General features: G+C 48.8%; 1 protein-coding gene across 6 annotated transcripts in view; it reads left to right on the top strand.

Moving 5' to 3' along the window:
- The window catches only part of CTNNA1 (catenin alpha 1), a 308,835-nt gene extending 294,302 nt beyond the window's left edge, over positions 1–14,533 (top strand). For all 6 annotated transcript variants that reach the window (XM_072728459.1, XM_072728463.1, XM_072728464.1 and 3 more), the window contains 7 exons: positions 7,008–7,208; positions 7,771–7,922; positions 10,558–10,668; positions 11,656–11,837; positions 11,946–12,051; positions 12,757–12,891; positions 13,449–14,533. In XM_072728459.1, the coding sequence (XP_072584560.1) occupies positions 7,008–7,208; positions 7,771–7,922; positions 10,558–10,668; positions 11,656–11,837; positions 11,946–12,051; positions 12,757–12,891; positions 13,449–13,736 (1,175 nt within the window). In that variant the 3' untranslated portion in view covers positions 13,737–14,533. The remainder of the gene's footprint in view (positions 1–7,007; positions 7,209–7,770; positions 7,923–10,557; positions 10,669–11,655; positions 11,838–11,945; positions 12,052–12,756; positions 12,892–13,448) is intronic.
- Positions 14,534–15,625: the final 1,092 nt, after the last annotated feature.

Here is a 15,625-nt window from a genome sequence, read left to right as displayed (position 1 = left end):
GCAGGTGCCAAAAATGCAGCAATGGCTTTTTTGGGAAATCTTGGCCGTCTGTTGTTTTTCCCAATGAAGTACTGAGTTATTCTTTTTCATAGGTTTAGAGAACAACATTCCACCTTCACAGCACACTTTTAAGCAAACAACAAATTCTGAAATCTAAACGTAAAGCCCCCTCTGGAGAGAGAGACTACATTCCTACACTTCTTATGATTGGGTTGGGTATAGCTCAAGTTTGGTCTCAAGGGATTTTCAGTCCTTCTTACAGCAAAATAAAATGTAATAGAATCAAATGTCCTCCTGCAACAGTCTTCAAATTGGAGAACAAAAAGGATTCTACAGTAGCATTTAGTGGGATCCAGGCAGTATCTTTAGGGTATAGGATATAAAATAATAGCATGGCAAAGAGAAGACAAATTCTTTAACAGATATGCTTTTATCTGGTGAGTATGTTCAGTTTTTATGCAAATGTAGGAGTGTATAAGGGTTGACTTGATTGAATGAGTTTAGACAGTTTCTATTTAGCAAACACATGGAACATTTCTGTCAGAACATGGTGGTGGTTTCAGAGTATCTGAATTTTAGAGGTCTACCCTAGTATGTTTGTCACAGGCTTGCTTAGCAGAGTCAAGCAGTTAAATGATTAACAGGGCCAGGCTATTATTCATAATTCTTCTGACTCTCTTACAGTGTGCTTTATAGGGGCATGGGATGAAGAAGGAGACAACTAGATGCCTTTGCAGAGTTCTGCTTGATGGACCAGTTAGTTTTTAGCATTCACACTCGTTTATATCCTCACATACCTGCCTCACCTATGGGAGCTTCTAGCACTTTCTGTGCGGGGTGACTAGGGACATCTTCCCACCTCACCCAATACAGCCTTGCTAGGGAAGCGACTGGCTCTCATCATGAGGAACCTGCTTTGAACTGGGCAAGCCCCAGTGGCGTGCAGTCCTTAGCATCACTAGTTGTGCACCATGGATTGGAGAGTAGATGTCGATCTGCTGCGTTCGTGGGCAGCCTTTGACAAAAAGCCACATCTCGTCCTCATTCTAATCTATCTGCCCCCCTTGCCATTTTCTCCTTGACATGTGGCACGCTGATGCTTTGGTAGTTCTATCAAAGAAATAGGCATTTTCTGAGTAAGGGGCTGCCAGGCATGTGCCCAGCACAGAGTCTGGCTTCGGCTTGGTGGGCTTCATATAAATCCTTGCTAAGTGCAGATTAAAGAAGCAGCTAGACTCCCTAGAGTGGTTGTACTGTATTCTGGTACCTCCAGCAGTGTGATAGATTTTGTGGAACATTTGCACTAGTGATTTTCTGCCATCAGATCCTTGGAGTCCATGGTGCTTAGACGTTCACTGTAGCCTGTTCACTGAGTTCCAGTGGGAACCCATTTTTTAGGGATAGGACTGCTTTCTTGCTATTGTTCCTGGGTATTCGGTCCCCTTGGTTCCCAAAGTTCTCCCATACTTGTCACAAGTCCTATCTAAATTTGTTCTCAAAAAGTAATGGTCAGGGATCCCTGGGTGGTGCAGCGGTTTGGCGCCTGCCTTTGGCCCGGGGCGCGATCCTGGAGACCCGGGATTGAATCCCACGTCGGGCTCCCGATGCATGGAGCCTGCTTCTCCCTCTGCCTGTGTCTCTGCCTCTCTCTCTCTCTCTCTCTCTCTCTGTGTGACTGTCATTCATAAATAAATAAATAAATTAAGTAAGTAAAGTAAGTAATGGTCATTTTGTGTATGATCTGGTGAAGCCACAAAGCATTTCTTGAGGCTGTAGGGCAAGGGAAACTTGGGTTGCTGTATATGAAATATAAGACAGTGGCACTTGAAAGAGAGGGTCATGCATGCCACCCCCAGGGAAGAGGGAGCGGGGGCTCCTTTTCACCTAGTTCTATTCAAAATGTCCCTTGTAAATATTGGAAATGGGTAAGATGGTAGAGTGCATTCAGCAAATCCTGAGTATATTTATATTGACTGATCCTTAAGGACAGGAGTTTGAAATTTATCAAAGTGATAAAGGCTGAATTTCATTTGAATTGTATTTGATAAACATTTTCCATGGAAATGCAGTTTACTTTTTTGTGCATTTATTCTGCTTACATGTGGAAGTTTTAGTTCTTTTTCTTACCCCCTTAAATTCAAGTATTTGGTTAAAGTGGTTCTGATTGGGGTTATTATATTTCTTTACCACATGCTCTTGGAAACAAGTAGTATACTGTATTAGGTACTTTAGGGCAACACCTAACTATAAGATTGGTAATTTGTACTTCTTCATTAAGTGTCAGTGTGCTCAAAGAATTTGGTCTGATTGCAAGGTCATTATTATTTTTAACGGAAGGCCGTTAAATAAAAGGATTACTATATCTATTTTTTTTGTTTGTTTTTAAGAGCAAAATACCTATGAAACTGAAGATAAGGCAGTGGTGAAGTTGGGTTTAATTTCCCATGCCCACTAGCTATGTGACCTTGTACAAGATAGTTAATACCTACGTGTCCTGGCTTCCTCATGAATTAATGGTGATTTTTTTTAAAGATTTTATTTATTTTAGAGAGCAAGTGTAGGAGCATGGGGGAGTGGCAGGGGGAGAGAATCTCAGGCACACTCCACACTGTGCATGGAGTCCAGCACGTGGCTCAATCCAGGACTCTGAGCTCATGGCCTCAGCCAAAACCAAGAATCTGAGGCTTAGCCAGTTGAGCTTCCTGGGCACCCCTGGTTTGTTTTTTTTGTTTGTTTCCCAGATGGCTAGTCTATAACAGGGTAAATGTCAGTGACTCAGTATGTTTCCTGTTACAGATTATCATCTCTATGTCTGCATAAGTATACATCGGTAGAGATAGAGATAGCCAGAAGCAAAAGGTACACAGAATGGGCCCTGTTATCCATTGTGGATTGAAGTATGAGTTCATGCAGCCTTTCTGAAGAATGCCAGTTGGCTCAGATCCTGGAGGGCAATTAGGCACCACATATCTACTTTAAACATGTATGCCCTCTGACTTGGTAATCCTATTGCTAGAAATTTTCCCCAGGGATATGTACACAGATGTTTCCCAAAATACCTGTACAAGGGTGTTCATGTCAATCAAAACGTCTAAGACAAGACTAGATAAGTAAATTGTGGTACCTCTGTCTATTCAGTAGGGTACTTTGCAGCCATCAAAAAGAATGAGGTAGATAGTTGAAGGCTGGCCTAGAAAGATTTTGAAATGAAAAACATAGAATAGGGATCCCTGGGTGGCTCAGCGGTTTGGCGCCTGCCTTTGGCCCGGGGTGCAATCCTGGAGTCCCAGGGTCCAGTCCTGCGTCAGGGTCCCAGCATGGAGCCTGCTTCTTCCTCCTCCTGTGTCTCTGCCTCTCTCTCTCTCTCTCTCTCTCTCTCTCTCATAAATAATAAATAAATCTTTAAAAAAAAAAAAACAGAATAGTGTCCATAATATGATCCCTTACTAAATAGACTGTATCTGTGGATTTTTTTCCACTTAAAGGCACCTCCAGTGTTGAACAGTCTTTAATGGGGTACAGCTTGGTTTTTCTACACATAATGGACCCCTGCTGAGTTTCCTTGAAAAGTCAATTAAAGCTAAAGGAATTTATGGTTTAAGGTAGCGTAGGTACCTCCAACCCTCCCATGTTTGTCCATGTCCACTGCAAACTCATTTCTGCTAAGGGGCCTAAGTGCAGAGAGCAGAATCGGTGCTTGTGTCCTGGGTATGTGGTAGCCACAGCTGGATGGGGCTTTCCTAGAGACAGCTGTGCGGTGACTGTAGAGACTATTTAGTCAGCTTCCCAAAATAGAAGCCTTTCTTTGGTGCTGAAGCATGGCAAATCCTTCCCTGGTTTAGGCTCACTGGAGGAAAGCCAGTTTGAATTTAAGAAAGTCAAGATCGATTTTAAAAACATAGGTGTCTAGACGCAGGTTAACAAATCCTTGGTGGAAGTTCGGGCTGCTTTGTCTCATGAACAAAAAAGAATGCCATGCTTCATTGATTCTAAGATGTGCTTCCTGCCCTGTACTAAGAATCCTTAAACAGGATGAGTTTTAAAATCAGTATTATGAGAAAACATTGGTCCATGGTTTAGTGAGGAATCCTTTTTCCTTCTTTTTCGTTCCTTTCCACCCTTCTACTTTCCTTTCTTTGATAGGAAATACAAATGTAAAATGTGTTAGGTATTAGCAAACGCAGCAGTTCTTACTCCGCAGGCTGGTATGGTGCACAGGCTCAATCCCAGTCTGTTCAGTTTACATTAATTATGTAGAGAGTATGTATATAAATGATGCCTCCAGTGGCCTCCCCACTCATTTATTCCTGTGGTTGGTTCACATATCCTCCTCTGAAATTTGTTTATGTAAAAAGTTTGATCTGTTTTTTCTGTTAATAGTACAATGATGGAAACCCTAGCAAGTCCCCTCTAATTTTTTAATTAGTAGACTCAAAACTAGGGTCTTCTTAGCTATACTGTGGTAACTCATTTTTCCCTTCTGTAATAGGAAATTTTGGCTTTCGTTGGAAATATTTTAATTTATTTAAAGAAAAGAAAGAACTTTTGGAGCAATTTTAAGCTCACAGCAAAATTAAGCGGAGGATAGAGATTTTCCATCTGTCCATGACCCCACACATCCACAGCCTTCCCCATCATTAGCATCCCCCACTGTAGTAGCGCGTTTAGGACCATTGATGAACCTATACATTATTATCACCCAAAGCCCATGATGTACATTACTGTTCATTCTCGGTTGGTGTACTTCCTGTGGATTTGGATAAATGTATCCATCATTATGGTGTCGTATACAGTATTCACTGCCCTAAAAATCCTCTGTACTCTGCCTGTTTTTCCCTCCCCACCTCCAGTTCCTGATATTTTTTTTACTGTCTCCATAGTTTTAACATTTTTCAGAATGTTATATAGTTGGAATTATAGTGTGGGTAGCCTTTCAGGTTGGCTTCTTTCATTTAATAATATGCAGTGAAGGTGTCTCCATGTCTTTTCTTGGCTTCATCGCTCATTTCTTGTCAATGCTGAACAATATCCCGTGGTCTGGATGTATCTTATTTTCCCCATTCACCCACTGAAGGACATCTTGGGTGCTTTCAAGTTTTGGCAGTTATGAACAAAGCTGTCCTAAACACCCATGTGCAGGTTTTTATGTGGACAGGAGTTTTCAGCTCCTTTGGATAAATACCAAGAAGTGTGACTCCTGGATCGTATGGGAGGGTGTGTTTAATTTTAGAGGAAACATGTTTTTGCCAATCTCTTCAGTTCTTTCACGTTGTTACTTCTCGTAGTGATTTTTTTCATCTTATTCTATTATACCAGTGGTCTCAGAACAGAGAGACCCTTAGGGAGCCCCTGCCTATAGTCTCTTGGGAACTACAGAGAGGAAGGCTTTGGTTCTTGGGGCCTGCAGGGGATTCTGAAGCCCAGAGGCAGGGCATTGTGGTGCTGTGTTCTTTGGTGGATATGCTGAGTACCACTTGCCTCTGGCTCCCTTGGACATGAAAGGAAATAGCACCAGGACCCCTGTCTTGTTGGGAGTATCTTAAGAGGTCAAGCTTTCTTCTATCTCCCTTCTAGACACTGTCACCTATCACTTGTCTATGTTAGCAGAGGCTGCAGGGGTAATTGGCTTTTAGAAGTGGATTCAATCAGGAGGCAGTCCAGAATAATGACACGCCGAGGTCTATGGTGGCTAGGGCCGGCAAAGAAATCACCTGTTGGCTTAGGCAAGGGAGCATGTCTTCTACAAGTTATTACATGTCTTTTTTTTCTTTTTTAAGATTTTATTTATTTATGTATTTATGTATGTATGTATTTGTTTATGAGAATGAGCAGAGGGGAGGGGCAGAGGGAGAGGGAGAAGCAGGGCTCCCCACTGAGCAGGGAGCCCTGATGCAGGAGTTGATCCCAGAGCCCCAAGATCATGACCTGTGCTGAAGGCAGCTGCCCAGCTGACTGAGCCCATCCAGGCGGCCTACATCTCTTGAATTTTTTTTTTCTGAGCAGGAAGGCAATGGGCCAGATGATTATGGGGCTTTCCTTTATGTCACTCTGCACCCACCCCATAGTCTGAGCAGCCCTGTTATCTGGGCAGTCTGCTGGTGGTCCCTGCATTTCTGGGTGAGTGAGAACAGTTGCCTGGACCATCCTGGCTCAGCTGTTACAGATGGACATCATCCATTTTAGTGGCTGTATAGTGCCCATAATTTATTACCTACTCTGCCCTTGGATATTTTAGTTGCTTCTACTTTGCTGTAATTTCAGATGAAGCAGAAGCTCTTTACTCTGACGTTCCCAAACTCTAGTGTCAAGCATTTTGCTTTGAGGAAAAATAATTTTGGTGGGTCCTCCACATCCATTTCTCTGGTTGGTAGGAGCCACCTGTCAGCTTAACACAATTCAAGGGTCTTTGCAAATACCACAGTAGGCCCATGGCCACCCATGAAAGGGATACTAAATGTTTTTGCATCAGGGAGCCTCCCTTGGTGCCCTCCAGGGGTGGCTTCATTCTGCTTTCTAGCACCTTCTACCCCAGGGCTGTCCTGGCTTCTTGGCAAATTGTCTGAGTACTGGCATCTACTAGAGGGAAGGGCAAAGGACTGGAAGGATAGAGACTTATAATGAACCCTTTCTTCTATTTTAGACTTTGTTTTGGACATAAGGCTAGTGAAATTATTTAAAGAAGAGAGAAGTTACCAAGGTCTCTGCTATCTGAATTTTCTGCCTGGCTTACAGAACAACTGTACTTTAAAGATCTCTTGATCACTTCCTCTCTCTCTCTATAAACTTGGAATTGAGGATTATTATCCTTGGAGGTGATTATGGGTTGAGTTTCTGTGGGACAGTTAATTAAGTGGTTAGTCTGGTCTTCAGTGAAATGATACATGGGAAGCTTTGGCTCTGCAGCTGGCACAAAATGAGCACTCGGTGAACAGTAGATGCCAGCGTACCATTGTCCCCCTTCTAGTGGAATGCCCTTTCCCTCATTCGACTTTTTGTTTGTTATTTAGAGAATCACATTTTGGAAGATGTGAACAAATGCGTCATTGCTCTCCAAGAGAAAGACGTGGATGGTCTGGACCGCACAGCCGGTGCAATTCGAGGACGGGCTGCTCGGGTCATTCATGTAGTCACTTCAGAGATGGACAACTATGAGCCAGGGGTCTACACGGAGAAGGTCCTGGAAGCCACGAAGCTGCTCTCCAACACAGGTTTGGGGACTCCCTCCCTTTTTGGTACTCCCCACACACACGTGTCCACCCTGTGAGTGCAGGCCCTGGGGGTAGGAAGGACGAGATCAGGATGTAGCTCAGACTTTCATACAGTATGTCAGGGTGAATGTCAGACTGAGAAGTTGATGAGCCAAATTATAAGGCTTTGACAACTTTCCTTTCACATGTGTCCCCAGCTAATTATGGGATTAATTCTGAACATACTATTAAAGATGAACTTCTGAGTTAAGTCTCTTTTTTGTGAATAAATACTAAATTAAGGATGGTCCTAGTTTTAAGCAGGGCCTCCAATTTTTCTCACTTCGTGTCTCACCCATCCAAATCCAATACTGTAAAATCTGGTCAGAGACAAAGATGATTTGAGTCTTGGTAAAATATGGCATTTAATTTATTTCAACTGTAAATACTCTTCACATGGGTTGGAGGCACAGGCTCTTCATCATGCACCTGGCTTCCTCTGTCTCCTTGAGGGATTTGGGGGGCAGGTAGAGTAATGCTGTCTGCTGGGCCAGCGGGATCTGCCATGCCTCTTTCTCCACAGTCATGCCACGTTTTACTGAGCAAGTGGAGGCGGCTGTGGAAGCCCTCAGCTCGGATCCAGCCCAGCCCATGGATGAGAACGAGTTTATCGATGCCTCCCGCCTAGTGTACGACGGCATCCGGGACATCAGGAAAGCGGTGTTGATGATAAGGGTGAGTAACTGCATTTCAGACGTTTTAACAGCTTCTTTCTTATCGTTTGCTAAACTCGAGCAATGCATCATTCTGGAACTCAGCAGATGCGGTGGCAGTATATTAAAACCATGAATCTAAAAGCTGTTAGAATGAGATATATTTAATTATGTTGTCTAAAATGACTTTTAGTTGCAAGTTAGAGCCCAAACTTGGGCCAAGACGGGGAGCTAGGATGAGTTGGCTTTGATAATTTAGTTCCAGGCATACATTCCCCACAGATAGGCAGCCTGTGGTATGCGACAGGGAACCCACAGTGAAGCCTCTTCAGTTATTTTCTGAGAAGGGAGTGTTTCCTTCATGCAGGTTGAAGCCATCCTTTGCATGGATGCCCCTGTCCTTGACAGAGTGGCGGGAGATCCCAGAGCCTCTGTGTCCTTGGGGTGAGGAGGAGTGCCTGTGGCAGCCCTTGCTCAAGCTCCCCTGATGTGCCTCCTGTTCTAGGCCCCACGTGACCCGTTTTCTCTGACCTATGGAAGGGAACACCCAGCAGCCCTCCCAGGTGGCGTAAACACAAGGGTTTTGAGAAGCCACGGACACCACCCCCGTAATATGGCCCAGGGTGCCAGGTCTGGGTCTCCCAGTTGCCCTCCCCTGGCGTGTGGTGTCTCACATCATCTTCTGAGCACGAGCCTGTTGCTCTGGGAGCTGAGAGCAGGAAGTGTGCATCCCCGTCCCCAAGGGCCTGGGCCAGAGCCCGCCTGCTGCAGGGAGCACTGCTGGCTGTGCGGCCTGGCTGGTGGGGTCAGGAGACGTTGTTTACACTTTCCCGGTTTACTAGACAGACCTCTCAGGGTGGGCAGGGATCCTGTCCCACTTTTTATCCTCCCAGGTCATCAGCTGGAAACAGGGGCCGTTTCTAAGGCAGCTGCATGAGGCTGGACCCGCTTCATCTGCAGTGTAGAAACGTGTGGGCAAGAGGGCCGGGGCCCCCCGGGTGAGGCAGAAGGAGAAGTGTGCATGCCCTGGTTGGTGCCAGCTGTCCTGCAGGCCCCAGGTTCCCTGGCTGCACGGGGGCAGGAAATTGCTCTGCTTTCTCCATCCCTTTGTATTTGTACCTGAGAAGCAAGCTGGCCTGGTAGAATGATTGGTCACATGGGCCGCCGTGTCCCAGTGCCATGAAGGGGTCCCTGGGCATGCCATCGCTGGTAATGGACGCAGCCCTGTTTCTCCAGAGCCTTTTCTTAGACACTTAGAAATGGAATAAAAGGGACCTTAAGATAAAGAGGAGTCACTGGTGCTGAGGTTGACATCTTGGGGGGTTGGGCGGGCGGACACTGCATATACAAGAAGGGGACATGCTTAGACTCTGGAGCACCGGCCCCTCCTGGACTCTCCTCATCTTTGAAGAACAGAGGTGCTGGTGGTTCTAGTGAGCTGCGGTGTGGGCAACACAGGGCCCGACAGTGGAGTAGTGGTGCTGCACCTCCAGGGCCCAGTATGGTCCCTGGTACACAGATGCTCAGCAGAAAGGAAGGAACAGGAGGTACCTGGTCTTCTTGGCAAGAATAGTTCTTGGGTCTCTGACGGGGCCAGCAGGGCTGGCACAGGAGCAGGTTCTCATAAGACAGCATGTCTCTGGAAAAGCCCCTCTGCAGGTATCTGTGACCAGGGATCTGGGATCCAGAGTGGCCAGCGGTGGGGTCGTGTGTGGCCGCCACGTCAGAGAGACTCTGGGTCTTGCACTCATGTGTCCCCAGGGCTTGCTGGTGCCTGGCGTGACCCCCTGTCCTTACCTCACGTCACTGAGAGACAAGCTTAGTCTTGGGCAGCCCGGATGTTCCTCACACATCCTCTCACGGGAGCCCTGCAGCAAGCCCTGGGGCCCCGCCTTGGATTAGATCCTGGTACAGATGGGGGACGTGCCTCATTGCCCTTCTGTCACAGGCCGGTCCGCCAGGCTAGTAGCCAACCCCAGCTGTTCCGCCCACTGCCCGTTACTAGTAACTTCCAGGAGACAACGTCAGGTTTCAAGTCAGCCACTAATCATGAGAGGCTGGAAGTTGTATGAAATAAGAATTTTTTTTTTTTTGAAATAAGAATTTTTATTTCATAATTAAAGCTAGAGAGCTAGAACTGGAAATCGGGACCTTGGAGACATACTCAGACCTTACCTGCCATGTTCTTTTCACATTGATAAAAGTAAAGCAGAAAAAAGTCCATGAAAATCCATTGCCTATTTCTGCTCTTCAAAGCATTGTCCTAAGGGAAAGCCCAGTATTACTTCCTTCATTCATTTTCTTCTTGCCGTCACATGGGAAGGTTCTAAGAATCTGCTTAATGTTGGATAAAATGTCTTTTCGATACAGTACGTTTCCCACCAGGATGAGCCTCACTTCTGTGTAGGGTGGACGTGAGTCCTGACCCTCATAGAAGCTGAGGCTCCTCGAGCCTCTGGGAAGTCCTGATGGGGGCCTAGCCTGGGACACCCCACGTGTGTGTCAGCGGGTCTTGAGTGAATCATGGCTGATGTTAACCTGATTGGCCCCAGCTGCTTGGAACATGGCTCATGTGAAGACCCAGAGTTCTGGGTGTTTGTACTTTGGACCCAAGGGCCTAGGGTGTTTCTGATTCATGCTCTCCATGTTGCTGGCAGACTCCCGAGGAACTGGATGACTCCGACTTTGAGACAGAAGACTTCGATGTCAGAAGTCGGACGAGTGTCCAGACAGAAGATGACCAGCTGATAGCTGGTCAGAGCGCCCGGGTAAGGAACACGTCCCTGTACCTCCAGGAGCTTGGCTTTTTCTTTTCTGGGATCCCACTTTGTCTCCCTGGCACTGGGATAGAGCTCACCCCAGGGGGTGGCACATGGCATCCAGGAGCAGGGCGGGAGCAGGAGCAGGCCCTCGGCCTCAGCTGTGCCCTGGGGGTGTTGGCTGATGACAGGGCCCTGCGTCAGGAGAGCCCAGTGGCGGGTCAATGCCATGTTTGTTAAAAGGATTGTGACATTCAAAAAAGATGGCTGTCTTTGCCCATTTCAGTGATAGCATGGTATGAGCTATTTAATTTTTCATGGGTTAAAAAAAATAACAGTGGTACATTCAAGAAAATCATTCAGAGCCATTGCATTCATTTGAGTCATTAAATCTTCAATCAATAGCATTTATGTTTTTGGGAGCATGCCAAGAAATATTTCCATGGAGCCTTTTCCAGTCCTCAGAAATCATTTTGAACAGCAAATGCACCCTTGCTTTGGGCTCCTCTCCATCACGAGCACTTGGGGAAGCTGTGGGGGGGGGGGGGGGTGCTCACGGCCTGGAGTCTGTGGGCCTTGGGGTGGGCGCTGTTGTGAGAGGGTTCAGAGGTGCCATGTCAGGGAGCTAAGGAGGGGCCCACCAGAGAGGGGCCCATGCACCACCCCTGGGATCGTGTCCTATCCCCCACAGCAGCAGGCAGACGAACTCACAGGGTATTAAGCGGCTTCCGTCCCTGTACAGGCCTGATCTGGAAGCCTCCATATTTGTTCTCTGTCCCTCGCACTGTGTTCTCCTCCACACGGAAACTTGTTTTTGAAAATGGGTTGGAAATTCAGGCTCCTGTGAACTTGTGCTCAAAGTGAGGAGAAATGGACCTTTAGGCAAAATGAAGCCCATTAAAGATATCCCACCTCTGCCACAGGTTGCATCAGCTGATGCGCTGTGAGGGCTTCATACTCTCCTCACCTAAGAGCTCTTTGTGCTTCGGGTTTCAGGCGATCATGGCTCAGCTTCCCCAGGAGCAAAAAGCAAAGATTGCCGAACAGGTGGCCAGCTTCCAGGAAGAAAAAAGCAAGCTAGATGCTGAGGTGTCCAAGTGGGACGACAGCGGCAATGACATCATCGTGCTGGCCAAGCAGATGTGCATGATCATGATGGAAATGACGGACTTCACCCGGTGAGCTGCTCCGCCCCTGGGTGCCGGCCCACCCTGTGCTCCGCGGCCGGCCCCCTCCTTCCCCTTCACCGTCAGCCACACACAGTGATCTTTACTCTCTTTTGTCAGAGGGAAAGGACCACTCAAGAACACGTCCGATGTGATCAGTGCCGCCAAGAAGATTGCGGAGGCAGGATCCAGGATGGACAAGCTCGGCCGGACCATCGCAGACCACGTGAGTGGGGGTCGCTGCAGGGCTGCCAGGTGCATCCCAGGGTGCTGACCGTCATCCTGTTTTCCTTGGGGCATGGCGCTTCTCTCGTCTCCAGACATGTGCTTGGCTTATCACCCTGCTGGGTTGGTACCCACATCGATGTGTGAGGATTTCTGAATTCCTCTTTGACAAGTCTTAGGAGCCCAGCCCAGTGTACGTTGAGAGCATGCCTGTGGGGCAGGTGTGTGTATCCTGCCATCCTCACATACTGAACTAATCAGTCCCAAGGGGTAGAAGCCACTCTTGGCTCTGCTGTCTGTGTCCAGGAGCAGGCACGTCTGCTGCCGTGTTTATCTTGACACCACCCAGTCTTCTCCCCACTTCCATCACCAGCTCGGCCCAGCCCCCCACCGACCGTGCCTCAATAGCCACTCCTGTCCCCTGCTCTGTGCTGCCCCAGCTGCCAGCATGGTCTGGGTAGATGATCACCTAACACGCGGTCCCCCCAGGCCCGCAGCTCTTTCCTAGCCTCTGGACTCCAGCCTGCTCTCCCAGCCTCCTACACTCGGTGCACGAAGCACCTCACAGGGGGGCAGTAGATACACTTGAGGGAGGTCACCCTGAAGTCCAGAGCACTTGTGCTTTGCTCCAGCAGGGAGAGCCCTGCCCAGGGTGGGGGAACCTTGGGCCTGGGGTGTGTGCTGATCCCTGCTGCTCTCTTGGCAGTGCCCAGACTCCGCCTGCAAGCAGGACCTGCTGGCCTATCTGCAGCGCATCGCACTCTACTGCCACCAGCTCAACATCTGCAGCAAGGTCAAGGCCGAGGTGCAGAATCTGGGTGGGGAGCTCGTCGTCTCTGGGGTAAGTTTGAGCCACGAGCATGGGTGCCTGGTGGGCATGTACTCGCATCTCTGCTGCGTAGACATCCTGCCTACCCTGATGTCAGGGACGTGTGCTGTGGAGAGACCCCAAGGGTCCTCTCGCTGGGAGGAAGTATTCTCATCTCTCTGTTGTCCTTCCCTCAAAGGGGACTTGAACCTGTTCAGAAATTACAAAGATAACATAGCTGGGCCCCCAGAGCACTCAGGTGGTTCTGTTCTCTCACACTGGCTCTGGGTTCCACTGGGCCCTGCAGGGGTTTCCTTCCAAACAACTACTTTCTGTGTAGGATCCCCCTCGCCAATACACCTCCGTCACTCAGAGACAGACCTTTCTCCAGGTTTCAAGAGCAAGTAGACTCTGGAGGGAGGGGAGGCAAGGTAATGGCGCCTTATGTTGCTTAGGTGCTGCACCCTCCTAAATATCTGGACCAGGTGTATCCCGTTTTCCCGGATAAGAACAGGGGCTGTGGGGAGAGCTGACCAGGACCACGGCCACGGGCCCCGCGCCTACCTCACTGCCCTGTCTGTGCCTCGCAGGTGGACAGCGCCATGTCCCTGATCCAGGCCGCCAAGAACCTGATGAATGCAGTGGTGCAGACCGTGAAGGCATCCTACGTGGCCTCTACCAAATACCAGAAATCTCAGGGCATGGCTTCCCTCAACCTCCCGGCTGTGTCCTGGAAGATGAAGGCCCCCGAGAAGAAGCCCTTGGTGAAGAGGGAGAAGCAGGATGAGACACAGACCAAGATCAAACGGGCGTCACAGAAGAAGCATGTGAACCCGGTGCAGGCCCTGAGTGAGTTCAAAGCCATGGACAGCATCTAGGGCCACCGCGCCCGCCCGCCGCCTCCACCCCAGGGCTCCTGAGATCAGGCCCTGCTCCTCACTGATGTATCTGCTCAACACAACACCGTGTTAGATTCCATGGGGACGTGGACAGATTTTAAACCTGGCCCGGTGGGGCATTTGGCCAGGATATATACTTGTGTTTAAATTAGTCACAAATACTTTTGGAATTCAGGAGCACATTTCTAACTATATTTTTTTTAAGCTTAAGTAAAAATTAAAAATTCATAACCAAAGAGAAACCCACATTACCTGGTAAGGGACACTCTTGACCAAGGTCTCAGTGTGCACGATGGGTGGGGGGCCACTGGGGCCAGGTGACTGCAGGAGTTCCAAGGGGAGCTAGCCGGGTGCCTTAGGAGGCTGTGCCTGGAGAAGGAAGGGCTTGGAGGGACAGACCACATAGAGCTCAGTAAGACGTGATGCATCACCAGGAAAACTGATTACTCTCCTTATGACACTAATAAAGTTGCTTTTTTCAGACTAGAATGTTGTGATGCCCTGATCGTAACATGCTTCTTCCCTTTCCTCAGCTTCAAATGTAAATTCATCACTGGGCTCACTTCTAATAATCACAGTGTTTCCTGCCTCGGGCTTCGCAACACCAGCCTCACAAAATAGTGTTTGCTTAGGCGGTAACTTAGACTTTACCTGATTTTTGATTACGACAGCGATGGCTATAGCTATAAGGTATAATTTTACTGTCTTATTTAAATTTTATGAATTTGAATGTTTTTTACACTAACTTTCCCCAATAAAGTCTACTATGAAACCAAGTCTGAGAGGCAATATTGTTTTCTTTGCCTTCCAGTGGAGGCAGGTTCTACATACAGCAAACATTTCCTGGACCTGCCTACAGCATCTGCAGGGCCCTGGGCCTCTGGTGTGTCTGCCCCAGGACAGCGGTGCTAGCACCACTCACCTGTGGCTCCAGGCAGATGGCTGCACGTCCTCAGAGCCCCCGGGCCTGCGGCCTCGCCCTCCTTGGAAATGCCCAATATTGGAGTCTCGAGCGTAGGTCAGAACCTTGGTGGGCGGCACCCATGAGGTCTCCACGGCGTCTCCCCCATTTTGGGTCATCCTAGCAGCTCACAGCTGTGATGGGGACATCTGTAAACACACAAACCCTCCCCAACCTTCTGTCTCTAGTGCATCCCCTCCTGAAGCTCAGGGCCCTCAATAAACCCATGTGGCCCTTGTGTCCTCGTCCTCCCATTTTACTCGGCTGTGTTCCTACTGCTCTCTGCCATCCACCACGGCTGGCAGCGTGGCTCCTGGTCTCACCACCATCCCCCTCCACCCCCACCATGGCCCCTCACCTGACTCCTGGACCCCAAGACTCTGGGCTCTGCCTTCCTCACTCTGTGCCCCTCCTCCTCCTTTTCTCCTGCGCACCCCCCTCCCCCCCCCCCCCCCCCAGTTGTCCAAGCATTCCCGGGGCTCAGTTCACTGGCTGGCTCTGGCTCTGCCCATTCTGATGGCGACCAGACTCCAGGCTGTGAATCCAGTCAGTGCTCGCTGCTCTCGGGCCTTGACCCTTCTGCCTCCTAGTTCTCCACCTTCGTTACCAGCACGCACCTAAGCGGTCCAATTCCTTGAACACGTAGGCAGGTCCCACTGTTAACACTTCTGTTTGCTCTTACCTGGCCGAGGCCATCATCACAGTGTCCGGTTATTTCCGTGTGACACACATAGCCCCAGAACTTAGAAGCTAAAGCGACACTCCTCACCTCAGTTTCTGAAGACCAAGAATCCAGGAGCTGCTCAGCGGGAGGCTCTGACTCGGAGCCTCCTGAGGCTGCAGTGTCCACGGCCTGGGCGAGCTAGGGAGTCTGCTCCTGCTGCCCCGTGTTGGCAGAAGGCCCCCG

Source organism: Vulpes vulpes, chromosome 12, assembly GCF_048418805.1.
Source record: "Vulpes vulpes isolate BD-2025 chromosome 12, VulVul3, whole genome shotgun sequence".
NCBI lineage: Eukaryota > Metazoa > Chordata > Mammalia > Carnivora > Canidae > Vulpes > Vulpes vulpes.
Note: the sequence above shows the minus strand (reverse complement) of the source record. Positions and strands in the feature narration are given on the sequence as shown.